The sequence below is a fragment of the Schistocerca nitens genome, chromosome 5 (genome assembly GCF_023898315.1).
Source record: "Schistocerca nitens isolate TAMUIC-IGC-003100 chromosome 5, iqSchNite1.1, whole genome shotgun sequence".
In the NCBI taxonomy this organism is placed as follows: domain Eukaryota; kingdom Metazoa; phylum Arthropoda; class Insecta; order Orthoptera; family Acrididae; genus Schistocerca; species Schistocerca nitens.
The window spans coordinates 868331482-868346449 of record NC_064618.1 but is presented as its reverse complement, the minus strand read 5'-3'; the positions used below and the strand labels follow the sequence as shown (position 1 = coordinate 868346449).

Genomic DNA, 14968 nt, shown 5'->3' with positions numbered 1-14968 from the left:
ATAAGATTTAAGGACATTGACAAAAAAAAAAAAAGATTTGTTTCTAACATCAATAAACAAAAGAATACCAAAGTTGAGTGATGAACTCACAATTTTACACGACTCTCATTCAAAGTAATCACAACCCTTGTGGTTTGACAGCTACCCACCTTTGAATTACCCACTATAGAATGTTAGCACCAATAGCAAGCGAGCTTCACTGTTATTGGTCGACGTTTAAGAAATTAATGGCGGGCGCCCTTGTCCAAGTAGCAAAGCATTACAATACTTCTGGTAAATGCTACGGCACACGAATTTAGACACATACCCTCCAAAAGTTATAAAAAATACACATGCAGCGGCAGCGGATTTAAAATGTAAAAAACAAAAAATAAAAACGGAAATAATTAAAAGGGAAATACAGGGTGTTTCAAAAATGACCGGTATATTTGAAACGTCAATAAAAACTAAACGAGCAGCGATAGAAATACACCGTTTGTTGCAATATGCTTGGGACAACAGTACATTTTCAAGCAGACAAACTTTCGAAATTACAGTAGTTACAATTTTCAACAACAGATGGCGCTGCAGTCTGGGACTCTCTATAGTACGATATTTTCCACATATCCACCATGCGTAGCAATAATATGGCGTAGTCTCTGAATGAAATTACCCGAAACCTTTGACAACATGTCTGGCGGAATGGCTTCACATGCAGATGAGATGTACTGCTTCAGCTGTTCAATTGCTTCTGGATTCTGACGGTACACCTGGTCTTTCAAGTGTCCCCACAGAAAGAAGTCACAGGGGTTCATGTCTGGCGAATAGGGAGGCCAATCCACGCCCCCTCCTGTATGTTTCGGATAGCCCAAAGCAATCACACGATCATCGAAATATTCATTCAGGAAATTAAAGACGTCGGCCATGCGATGTGGTCGGGCACCATCTTGCATAAAACACGAAGTGTTCGCAGTGTCGTCTAAGGCAGTTTGTATCGCCACAAATTCATGAAGAATGTCCAGATAGCATGATGCAGTAATCGTTTCGGATCTGAAAAATGGGCCAATGATTCCTTTGAAAGAAACGACGGCCCAGACCAGTACTTTTTGAGGATGCAGGGACGATGGGACTGCAACATGGGGCTTTTCGGTTCCCCATATGCGCCAGTTCTGTTTATTGACAAAGCCGTCCAGGTAAAAATAAGCTTCATCAGTAAACCAAATGCTGCCCACATGCATATCGCCGTCATCAATCCTGTGCACTATATCGTTAGCGAATGTCTCTCGTGCAGCAATGGTAGCGGCGCTGAGGGGTTGCCGCATTTGAATTTTGTATGGATAGAGGTGTAAACTCTGGCGCATGAGACGATACGTGGACGTTGGCATCATTTGGACCGCAGCTGCAACACAGCGAACGGAAACCCGAGGCCGCTGTTGGATCACCTGCTGCACTAGCTGCGCGTTGCCCTCTGTGGTTGCCGTATGTGGTCGCCCTACCTTTCCAGCACGTTCATCCGTCACGTTCCCAGTCTGTTGAAATTTTTCAAACAGATCCTTTATTGTAACGCTTTTCGGTCCTTTGGTTACATTAAACCTCCGTTGAAAACGTCGTCTTGTTGCAACAACACTGTGTTCTAGGCGGTGGAATTCCAACACCGGAAAAATCCTCTGTTCTAAGGAGTAAACCATGTTGTCTACAGCACACTTGCACGTTGTGAACAGCACACGCTTACAGCAGAAAGACGACGTACAGAATGGCGCACCCACAGACTGCGTTGTCTTCTATATCTTTCACATCGCTTGCAGCGCCATCTGTTGTTGAAAATTGTAACTACTGTAATTTCGAAAGTTTGTCTGCCTGAAAATGTACTGTTGTCCCAAGCATATTGCAACAAACGGTGTATTTCTATCGCTGAAGGTTTAGTTTTTATTGACGTTTCAAATATACCGGTCATTTTTGAAACACCCTGTAGCTACTGCTAATGAAAGTCAACAATGTCTACATAGAACACACCACTTTGTGGGGAACACTTTTATTCTAAAGAAGACAAATGTTACGTGTATGTCAGCCATAAGGAAATTAAAATTGTTTGCGATAATTTTGAGTCTTTGAGAGGAGACCGCTGCTTTTAAATCTTATCTTGTGCGTTGTGGCAATGGTCGCGATATCAACGGCAGCTGGCTGGTCCTGGTGAAACGCTGAGATCTGCTCCCACGGTCGTGTGATTGCAGCTGATGATTTTTCCTCATAATCGGGCGGCCAGTGGTATTCATTAAGCTGCAAATCTGATTACAGTGGCGTTTTGCAGGCCTCAGGTTGGTCGACGTAATTGTTGTTACAGATGTCGTATGTGCACAGTATTAATGTTTCTGGCACACACAATTTAAGTTTACTTATGCCACACACAGTTTATAAAACTTTCCGACGGCGAATTCTACAGAAAGTCAATTCGTATTATGACTGCCGCGATCGCGAAAAACCATCCAGGGTGGGAATGTACTCACACACAATGGACAGTTCGCATAAGTTCGTAACAACTGTTACTGATTATAGGCATCCGACAGTTCATCGAAACGCGAATAAATATGTAAGTTCACAGTACTTGAATGTACGAAAACACAGCCAAAATACAAGTGCAGTTCAATTCACAGACACCAAGCTACAATACCGCCCATTCTCGGTTGCATTGTCATAATTACTTCGTCTCACGGCACAGTCTCAGTATTTACTTTGCCCAGTTTCTGCACTCACTATTATCATATCATGTACTGGTATAAAACAGTCATTCAAAACGTACATCGCTTGCCACTAAACTCAATCTTCACCAGTTCGTAAAAGTCACAACTCCCACAGTAAAACATGTGTCCGCATCTCTAGCTACCTAACACAAAACCCCTTTGTTGGATCGACTATCGATATTGCTCCCTCTCTGTCTCAATACTCTCGCCCACAGTTTATACAACATCAAAGTAAATTACATATATCTTCACACAACTATTTTCTTCCAAACTTATTACAGTAAATGATAAACACAAAAAAATTAAAACTTTCCACAATCAATAAACTCTAAACATATTTATCTACTTACAAAAAAGAAATAATTTCCAGTTACATATTTCATCTAGAAAACAACTTTTATCTCTATTTTACAGGACAAAAGTAAAAAAAAAATGCGCTACAACATCAATGATATATGAAAAGACGGGAAAAAAAAAAAAAAAAAAAATATATATATATATATATATATATATATATATATATATATATATATATATATATATATACACACACACACACACACACACACACACACACACACACACACACACACACACACACACACACACACACACACACACACACATCGCAAAATAACGATGTTTTCACATTTTCTACCATTCCACTCTCGCATGGCACATGGGAAAAAGCAGCACCCAAATGTTTCCATTCGAGCTCTGATTTCTCTTATTTTATTATGATGATCATTTCTCCCTACGTAGATGGGTGTCAACAAAATATTTTCACATTCGGAAGAGAAATTTGGTGATTGAAATTTCATAAATAGACCTCGCCGCAAAGAAAACCGCCTTTGTTTTAGCGACTGCCACCCCAACTCACGAATCATATCAGTGACACTCTCACCCCTATTGCGCGATAACACAATATGAGCTGCCCTTCCTAGCACTCTATCTATGTCCTCCGTCAATCCTACCTGGTAAGGGTTCCACACCGCACACCAATACTCCAGCAGAGGATGGACAGGTGTAATGTAGGCTGTCCCTTAATGGGTTTGTCGCAACTTCTAAGTGTTCTGCCAACAAAGCGCAGTCTTTGTTTTGCTGTCCCCACAATATTATTTATGTGGTCTTTCCAATTTAAGTTGCTCATAATTGTAATTCCTCAGTATTTATTCGAATTGACAGCTCCTAGATCTGAGCAATTTATCATATACCCAACATTTATCATATTTCGTTTAGTACCGATGTGGATGACCTTGCACTTTTCTTTGTTTAGTGCTGATTGCCACTTTTTGCACCATACAGAAATTCTCTCCAGATCATTTTGTAATTGGAATTGATCATCTGATGATTTCACTAGATGGTAAATTACAGTGTCATCTGCAAACAATCCAAGGGGGCTGCTCAGATTATCATCTAGATCATTTATGTAAATCAGGAACAGCAGAGGGCCTATGACACCACCTTGTGGAATGCTAGATATCACTTCTGTTCTACTCATACAAAGACAAAGATTTCTATTAAGACTGTAAATTACATGTTTTATCATCACAATAGTATATCTTGTTAATTTACATATATTACTTTACTTACTTAAATAATGATCATCCTATCATTTACAGGTGAACAGTGTGATTAGTTTTAATGAATGAAAGGCCTTATGTCATTTAATTAAATTTTGTATGAGTGAACATCTTCTATATGGTTGTAATTACAGCTCCATTAACTAACACCAATTAGAACATGAGCATATTTTGCTATGGCTGAAAAATCTTCATGTCATATTTCTATTGGGGATACAAACCATTTTTTGCTCGAAAACATAAAAATAGCACTTTCTTGGCAACTAGAAATATCGGAACTTTAATCGTTAAGTACTCCATAATTACAATAGTAAATTTATTCCTACCATGTGCCTGAAATTTGTATATTGTACAAATTGTGATGGTACATCAGCTTTTAATCCAACATGTTTCCTTCATTCTGCATATTGGTGAGCCCCAACATAAAAAAAATGTCTAAACAATAGCTAAATTAGTGCAAACTGCTAATTTGTTGAAAACAGATCTTTGGTATATTCAAATCCAGATAACCAGAAAAGGCAAAATCAATGCAGCAGTTCACATTGGTGTAAATTACTGATATTACACATATTCAGGAGAGCAGGGATGAGACTAGGAGAGGATACAGAATAAAAAATTGGTTGTGGTATTTCAAGGTCCATCTTAATCAGTTTCCCTATGAACAATATGTAGGGAACTGCAATAGAACTTTGTAACTGGGATCATTGCTCACAGTAGGACATGAAACTACATGATGTCAGAGGACCGAATAACATACAAACTAAATGGTGGATGTGTGCGGACATATAGTGTGGTTTGATGAGTCATGATTTTGCTCTTTTCAGGTAATACAAAATGCTGAGTGCCCAGGATTCACAATGAGTTGTGTAACTCACATTGTACTTCAGGACAGAGACAGTCTGTGACATTTTGGAATGTTTTTCATAGTATGAAATGGGTCCACTCATTCAGATCAGTGAAAATTAACAAGGATATTTACTTCAACACTCTCAGTGTCCCAAGTGTGCCCCCTTCTTCAGAATCTTCATAAAGAGCATTCTGTAGCCATGTTCACAAGGATGTATGCATAATTTCCTGGTTTTATGAACATTCAGGCACCAAGTCACAACTCAACTGGCAGCTAAGTTATCCAGATTCCATAGAAAATCTTTGGAACTGTTAGGAACAGTAGGTGAAATGTGACAATTTGCACCCTCATGGTCTGATTTCTCCGTGGTGTTTAATCATGAATGAGTTGCTTTATCTAGACATGAAATACCTGGAGTAATTTGAGGATATCTCACCAAACTGAGTCCAGTACACTGTATTAACATAACTCCTCCTAGAGGCGACTAATTTTTCTTCAGTACATTTATAAGCACAAGAGATGTAGTAATACTGTTTTGAGTACCTTGATACTTCATCCACTGTTTGGACTGTAATTTTTCGTAAAATAAAAACTTTTTGAAGCTGCAGTATGATGTCCAGCCATGACTGTGTACAGCGTAGTTTAAATTTATGGGCATCCAGAATTTTAAAATTTTTAGACTCCTCGTTCTTGGTCTGTAAATTACAATATAATTTATCAATTATTCATATGAAAAATGCTTTACATAAAAATGCTCTGTGAGAGAAAAGGTAAAAATAAAATTGTATATGATAACTTTACTGGTGTATACATTTCCTGAATAATGAAATAGAAGAATTAACTGACATAGTTTTAAACACCCAACAAAAACATAATGAGCTCTATATTTCCTTATGTAATGACACATAAAATATTTTATGAACACTAAAAAGAAATTGGAAGAGCAATACCTGTTGCTCTGAAACTGTATTCAGTTACAGACAGAGTAGATTAAATATATTTAATATAGGGTACACAACTGATGCAGTGTTTATAACATTATCTGTCTTAGACTGAAAATCTGAAGATTCCCACAAACTGGATAATAAGTAGTGATGCATATTGTATTCAAATATTTGTACTTGTGTATCACAAAAAATTATTGTTCTGTGGTAAATTAAATATTAATATCAAAATAGAGATTTAAAAATAGCGATAGGCAAGATATGGCTGCTATTGCTAATCTATGAAGTTGAGGCTGTTCATTTCCCTTCATTGAACTTTACTTAGTAAGTACAAATAATGCATCACATTTTAACAGTAGTTAATTATTAATTGTGGTTCTAGCATTTCCTTCCCTTTCTTGATCTATATCTTGACTTACACTATGTTCTTGGATTCATCCCTTCACAATGTACTCTACAGAAGATGATGAGCAAGTATGTGAAAGTATATAATTCTGCTTTAGAATAAATAAAATAAACACATAAATACACAAGTTGCTGAAGTGGCACCAAAGCAAAAGATTTGCAGCTGGTGAATGGTCTATCTGACAGGGGGCCCTAGTCACACGACATTTACATTTAACATATCATGAGAAGGAAAGTTTCTACTCACCATATAGTGGAGATGCTGAGTTGCAGATAGACCAAATGGCACGTATGTTATAGCAGGTTCCTAGGACCCTAGAATTATGCTGGAGGGGACCTAGGAACCTGCTACACCATACGTGCCATTTGGCTTCTCCCACCCAACACCAGTCCCTTGGAAGTGCAGAGATGGGAACTTGCACTCCAACACATCATTTCATCCCACCATCCCCCTGGACTGAACCTATGTTAACCAGCTTCACTCCCATTTACTCTTCAGTCTTCTCCTCTCTCCCTTTCCTCTTTAACCATTCACACATCTTTTCATCCTACATAGTTGTGTTTATCTTTGTACTATATACCTCTACTTCTGTATGCATCCTCTTTGGTTTGAAGCTGGCACAGTACTTACAGTAGAATATCTTTGGCTTCCCTCCAACAACCATGCCTTCATCCTTGCTACTCTCCCAGTTTACCTTTCCCCTGTTGCTTCATAACGTAGGTTGTGAGTAACTGAATCCACTTTCCCTTCTTCCCCTTTTTTCCCCTCTCTCCTCCCTAGCGAAGGAACAAAGTTCCAAAAGCTAGGAACGTAAATTTTCTGTTCTGCTTTGTGAATCTATCAGCTGTACTGAGCTGAGGTAAGTACTGGCCAGCCCCTCTATCTCTTTGTTAGTATTTGTTTCACATCTTTATATGAGATTTTCCACTAATTTATTTTACCTTATCTTTGTGGCAATGTATGTTGGCAGCAGTAGAATCGTTCAGCAGTCAGCTCCAAATGCAAGTTCTCTAAATTTTCTCAGTAGTGTTTCTCAAAATGAATGTTGTCTTCCCTCAAGGGATTTTCATTTGAGTTCCCAAAGCACCACCACAACACTTACATGTTGTTCAAAACTACTGGTAACACATCTAGCAGTCCATCTCTGAACTGCTTCGACATCTTCCTCCAGCCTAACCAGGTACGGATCCCAAACACTTGAGCAGTACTCAAAAATAGGTTACCTTTATGTGGTCTCCTTTACAGGTGAACCACATTTTCCTGAAATTCTTCCAGTAAACCATTCACCTTCCATACCACAGTTCTCACATGCTCATTCCATCTGATATCACTTTGCAACATAATGCCCAGATTTTTAAATAATCGAACTGTGTAAAGCAGTAAAGATTAAGTTTTGTACTTCTTACTCATTCACATTAATTTACATTTTTCCACATTTAGAGCTGGCTACCATCCAGCTACCATTCATCACACCAACTAGAAATTTTGTGTAAGTTGTCTTTTATCTTCCTGCAATCACCCAACTTTGACACCTTAGCATATACCACAGCATTATCAGCAAACAACCACAGATTGCTGATAACACTGTGCACCAAATCATTCATGTATACAGAGAACAACAGCTATCCTATCACACATCCCTTGGGCACTCCTGACAATAGCCTTGTCTCTGATGAACCTCACCATTGAGGATATCATACAGGATTTTATTACTTGAAAAATTTTTAAGCCACTCATGGATCTCTGTGTCAGATCCTTTCTTGAAATCCAGAAATATGGAATCTGCCCATTACCCCTCATCAATAGTTCACACTATGTCATTTGAGAAAAGGGCAAGCTTAGTTTCACATGAGTGGTGCTTTCTAAACCTATGCTGATCCATGGAGACAAGCTTCTCAGTCTCATGAAAGTTTATTATATTCGTACTAAGAATATGTTCAAGGATTGTGCAGCAAACTCATGTAAGGGATATTGGTCTGTAATTTTAAGGGTTCATTCTTTTATCCTTCTTGTATACTGGAAAAAACATAATTTTCTAGAACCATTCCTTTATCATACAGAAATGAGACATAGCCATTTGTGAGAAATGCTATTAGAGGTTTCTCTCCTTGCAGAATAAATAGAGCAGCTTAATCAATTAAAATAGCAAACAATCATAATGATGTTATCGATGCAAATCTGAAACTGTTACCTTTCATGACCTCCAGGGGGATGGTATCACATGAGCTTTAGGGCAGTGCCTTTTCCAGAGCTAGCATCCTGATCAGTGATCAATTTTGAAATTTGTTTCTGGATTAAAGCAAAACTCAGGAAACTAGTTAATGGTTGCATTTATTTATGTTTAAATTTTTTGTGACTGTATTGCGTCCTTAACTTTTTTAAGGGGTCTGTTTTATTTAAAAATGAAGTAAGGCCTGAAGGAAATTGCTTAAAGCTTAGTCATTAATAGGTCTTCAAGAATGTTGCAACTTTTAAAGAGCCACAGAATCTTGATCCAATCTACAGCAAAAATCAAATACATTCTGTTTGAACTAGATTATGACACACAGTGTACAGCATATGATTTCAAAATATACATCTTTATTTTGGAAGCTGTGATGGTGTTACCTGAATGGCAGCTGGAATAATTGTCCAAACATGGAAGACACAGTCAAGTTTAAATGACATATGGTCAGGGGCAGTGGAAAGGCATGGGAGGGGGGGCTATGGAGACTATATCCCCCCCTCCTCCCAAATGGAGTATCATATTACTCTGAAGAAAATGACTTCAGAAATCAGCAAATATATTACTCCAACAGTTTCAATCTCTTTTTTAATAATTATGTAGCAATATAGGTTTCAAAGATGTATTTCAAACACATTTTAACAAAAGAATAAGAGCGACAAATAGCTTACTATTTAAACCAATAAGTATCAATTAACTTAAAATGGGCGTCTTATTATTTATTAATACACATTTTTTACCCTGAACTCCAAAACAGTTACCAGAAACTACCTTAAGCCACAGCAAATTTTACCAATTTGTCAGTGGAGGACCTCAACTCTCCTTTTGTTAAAGAATATTCCATTCCCCCAAACTTCCTCCACCCCATTATCCCCCCAACCCCCTTGACCAACTTCTAGAATTGCCCCTGCATAAGGTAACCCTTCTTTTCCACTTCCGAATGTGTCAGACATGTGAAGGGGCACAAATACAATATAAATGTGACTAAAGTAAAGGAAAATGAGCACTGATATTTATCTGAAAGAAAATGAATTTAAAATCAAATATTAATGTTATTTTTTATTATAGTTTGCATGTAATAATTATTGGATTTGTAGATTACACAGGAATTTGAAATTTTTTAGACTAGATTTTCCAATGTGTGAAAAAAGTCTTACAGCTGAAGTGTAATGAGCAGCAAGTAAATTTATGACCATCTGTAAATTTTTGATCTAATCTTGCATTTTTGTGAGTGTAAATTCATTCAGTCTGTAGTGCAGTAGTTGCTCATTTGTCAGTAAATTTAGTAAGTCAGTCAGTCAAGCCTCAGCTCTCAGCTGAAACGCATCATCATTTGATCATTGTAACTCAAGTGATGAAACTTTAGGAAATTTCGAAATAGCTTTCTTGATGTCTTTAATGAAGCATTTCCACCTAGACTCTGCAGCAATAAAATCACAAATAAATTAAAATGGATTACCCAGGGCATGAATTTCCAGTGTAAGGAAAAGGCAACTGCACAGAGAATTAAAATACAATAGAGATACTGATTTCATTGAATATATTAGACTCTATAAAACCATATTTAAAATTATTGTCAAGGCAGCAAAACACCTGGCAAATAACAGGCTAATTTTAAATCATAAAAATAAAAGAAAGGCTTGTGGTCAGTTATTAAATCTGAGTTAGGTGTTGCTTCTGCAACCAACAAATTTTAAAAACTGACATTGAAGGAAATGCTATTGTAAGTCCAAGTCAAATACACGAGTACTTTAATGAAGTCTTTGTAAATGCAACAAAGTCTAATGCAGATGTAACAGATTATCACATCAAAGTAAATCCCTTTGGCCTAAGTGAGAAGTCTGAAAACTTTACAAAAATTTTAAAAGTTTCTGTGGAGGATGTAAAAGATACTATTCTAACCTTAAGAAATAAAAAATCTGCATATTGTGATGGCATATCCCCCAAAGTTATTAAAGTGGTGTACATAAAACTGCAAACACACTAGCTCAAATAATAGATCAATGTTCTGAAAAGGGCTGTTTCCCAGAGGTACTGAAATATGCTGAAGTCAAACCACTCTTTACGAATGGATCAAGAGAGATCACAGGAAATTATCATCTTATCTCAATTCTCCAAATCATATATAAAATATTTGAAAAACATGTTGTTGCCCAAATCCAAAACTTTACTGCATAATATTCTATCATTCTAATCAATCAATTTGGTTTTCAGCAGGGGTAAAACACCATAAATGCAGTGAACAGTTTCATTGAGACAATAAGTACAGCATTAGACAAGAGAAATAAGGTGTCAGGAATTTTCTGTGACCTCACAAAGGTGTTTGATTCTGTGAACCACACATTGCTTATTTACAAAGTTGAAAAGTATGGCGTTAGTGGCAGTGACCTCCAATGGCCTAAATCCTACTTATCAAACAGAAGAAAAGAATTAGTATCTGTTGAAATAGCGCTTATTGTTAGAAGTAGCCCAGGATGGTCCACAAGGCTCCATTTTAGACCCAATCCTATTTCTCTTCTATATTAATGGCTTACCATCAAATATCAGCTCCCCATCAGTTCTGTTCACAGATGATACTTCTGTCTTAGTTGAAAATCAGAAATCAGAAAAAATTCCCAAATCTGTGATCAGTAACCTCAGTACCTTACACACTGGTTTCAGCTAAATGGGTTGAATCTAAAGATATCTAAGACTCACATGATGCAATTCTAAACCAAACAGTCAAAATGTGAGTAGATTAATAATGTTCAAAACAAACAAGATGTAGGAGAAGTTGAGTCAGTCAAATTCTTTGAATTAAATCTGGATGAAAATTTTAGCTGGCAGGCACACATTGAATACCTAGCATACATACCGAGAAGCTTTGCATTTGCAGTGCAAATATTATCAACTGCAACTGACATGGACACATTAAAAGTAGCACACACAAGCTACTTTGATGCCATTATTAGACACGTTATTATTTTTTGGGGTAACTTGATAAAATTTAGTTGCAGATACTAAAAATACACGAAAAAATCATTTGAAATATATGCACTGAAAATCATAAAGAATCATGTGATCCATTATTTGGGAACTTAGATTATTAATTAGAAGCTAGATTAAGAAAAGGCAAACCTACATTTCAAGCATTTGTAGACTTGGAGAAGGCTTTTGACAATCTTGACGAATACTCTCTTTCAAATTCTGAAGGTGGCAGGGGGAAAATACAGGGAGCGAAAGGCTATTTACAATTTGTACAGAAACTAGATGGCAGTTATAAGAGTCGAGGAACATGAAAGGGAAGCAGTGGTTGAGAAGGGAGTGAGACAGGGTTGTAGCCTCTCCCCAATGTTGTTCAATCTGTATATTACGCAAGCAGTAAATGAAACAAAAGAAAAATTTGGAGTAGGTATTAAAATCTATGGAGAAACTTTGAAGTTTACTGATGACATTGTAAGTCTGTCAGAGACAGCAAAGGACTTGGAAGAGCAAGATGGCGACAAGGGTAGTGATGCATAGTGAACGAGTGAATAAAAGTTACTGTTCTGTCGTAAAAAAGGAATCCTGTGAAAACTGTAAAAGTGAAATCAAAACACTAAATGAACGCATTTCAAGTTTACAAAAAGTTGTAGATGTTCTAAGACGTGAGATTTCACATGTAACTAATGAAAAATGTGAGCTGAAGAAGTTGCGCCATCTTCTAAACGATAAAACAATTAAGCCATAAAACGGGAACTTGTTGAGTTATGAGAAGCGGAAAGGAAGTGATAGACAGGCATCAAAGGCAGTAAATGAAATTATAAAATACAGCTAAAAACAGGTATAGTGTTCTGTCGAATAGTAGTGATGCCTGCAATAAGGATAAGCAAAACGCTAGTGAAGTGATACAAGACAGTGAATCAACATCCGAGTGGATAAAAGTGTCGCTAAAAGGTAATCCCTTGTCCACTAAAAGAATAACAAACTCCATAAAATCTGTCACATTTTGCGATAAAAACAAATACGACGTTTTACAACAAAGTGAAAATACAAATAAACAAAAATCGACGTGTGTGACAAAGAAGAAAGAATCAAAAGTCGATGTCTTTGGAGACAGTCACGCCAAAGGAATTTCTCAAGAACTGCAAGTAAATATTAAATCAATGACAGTCACAGGCATGGTTAAACCAGGTGCTGGTTTCAAAGAAGTGACAAAAAACATTGTAAAATATAAATATGACAAGCAGGACAATGTTGTAATCTGCACTGGAGCTAAAGACATTTACGAAAACAATGCTATGAAAATGTATAAAGAGCTCTTGAGTGTTTTGCTAGTACTGTCAAATGCCGGCCAAAGTGGCCGTGAGGTTAAAGGCGCTGCAGTCTGGAACCGCAAGACCGCTACGGTCGCAGGTTCGAATCCTGCCTCGGGCATGGATGTTCGTGATGTCCTTAGGTTAGTTAGGTTTAACTAGTTCTAAGTTCTAGGGGACTAATAACCTCAGCAGTTGAGTCCCATAGTGCTCCGAGCCATTTGAACCAACTGTCAAATACAAACATTTTACTGGTGAATTTTCCCCGCAGGCATGATTTACCTGAATGGTCATGTGTGAATAAGGAAATTCACAGAATTAATGCGAAACTTAAAAGTAGTTGTAGGCTATTCAGCAATGTGAAATTAATTGACTCAAGCACACTTGATAGAGAATGTTTTACGAAACATGGGCTTCACCTTAACAGAAATGGGAAGGCCAGGTTAGGAAACTTAATAAGGGAAGCAATTAAATGCAATTACAAAGTGACAGCCACTGAACTGGCATAGTATAAATGGCCAATAGCAGAATCACCAGCACAAACAGCAGCAGCACGCAAATGGACCATCCAAAAAACAGTAGCAATAGAGGAACCTACTACTGAACCAACATTAGCAGCAGCAGAACTAACAACAGAAGCAGTAGTTACAGCATCAAAAACCAACCAACCAAAATCATTAGCAGTCACAGCAACATCAGAAGCAGAAGTTCCAACATCAATAACCTAGCAACCAGAATGACTGGTATTCACTGCAACAGCACACAGCGGCAGCAGTGTTAATAGGAGCAGTCATCACACCAGAAGAAGGCAGCCACCCTTGAGAAGCCAGGATTTTTGCTGGGGCAAAACAGTGAACAACAGCACATAACAGGGAAACAGGAAAACGTTTGCAAGCAGAGGAATCTACAACAAGGTATGAAATCTTGTAACAGTGTAAGAGAAAATGCATCAACAGAGTGTAAAGTCACAGGTCAGTCGGGTTGTTCAAATCAGCTAAGATTTATGAGTCTGAACATTCAGTGTCTTAAAAACAAATATCTTGAACTTGAGGTAGCAGCAAATAGTGACCATATTGATTGTTTATTTGTTATGGAACATTGGTGCAGGGACAGTGAACTAAACAGCATAAACGTAAGCCAATATAAACTTGCCAGTCAGTACTGTAGGCAAAATGCCAAAGGTGGTGGTGTATGCATTTATCTAAATCCCAAGCTTAAATTTAAGTTAAGATACGAGGCTAAACCATTTATCATAGAAAAGGATTTTGAGGCAGCAGCCATTCAGTTATATAGTTTACAGAAGAAAATAATTGTTGCAGCAATTTACAGATCACCATCTGGAGATACTGAAGTCTTTCTTAAGAATTTGGAAGAAATGCTCAACATTTTCTCAAATGAGAACTCTACCATAATTCTTTGTGGTGACTTTAATATTAATCTGTTGGTCCAGAGTCCAGTAAAAAACAAGTTTTTAGACATACTAAAAAGCTTGAACATGTTCCTCCACATATCAGCTCCCACTAGAACTATGGATTCCAGTGAAAGCCTAATAGATAACATCTTCTCAAATGTGGTCACACATGAAGTTGCAGTTACAAATGTGAATATAGAATTATAAACTTTAATCTCACTGCAACTCCCAAGGAGGAGGAAAATAAAAGGAGTACAAACAATTTTTCTCTACTGAAAATTGCAATTAGCTCAAAAATAATTTTAAAAAATGCAGGTTGGTCAGAGGTCTTGGCACAAAAAAATACAAATGATGCTTATAATATATTTGCTTCCAATTTTATGACATACTTTGAAATGTGTTTCCCAAAAAAGCTTTTGAGTTATAGATCATATGTTGAGTAGTACTTAAGATAAATAAATAAATTAGTGAAATCAAAGTGCAGTAGAAATTAGAAAATAAATGAAAAACTTAGTTTAGTTTAGAAGAATTACACACTGGCAAACAGTGGGCAGAGCAGCAG

The 14968-nt window shown here is 37.1% G+C and overlaps 1 protein-coding gene across 1 annotated transcript in view; it reads right to left on the bottom strand.

Moving 5' to 3' along the window:
- The window catches only part of LOC126260779 (cilia and flagella-associated protein 47-like), a 119760-nt gene that overhangs the window by 64852 nt on the left and 39940 nt on the right, over nt 1-14968 (bottom strand). The window contains exon 3 of the mRNA XM_049958115.1: nt 5691-5842. Coding sequence (XP_049814072.1) covers nt 5691-5842 — 152 coding nt within the window. The remainder of the gene's footprint in view (nt 1-5690; nt 5843-14968) is intronic.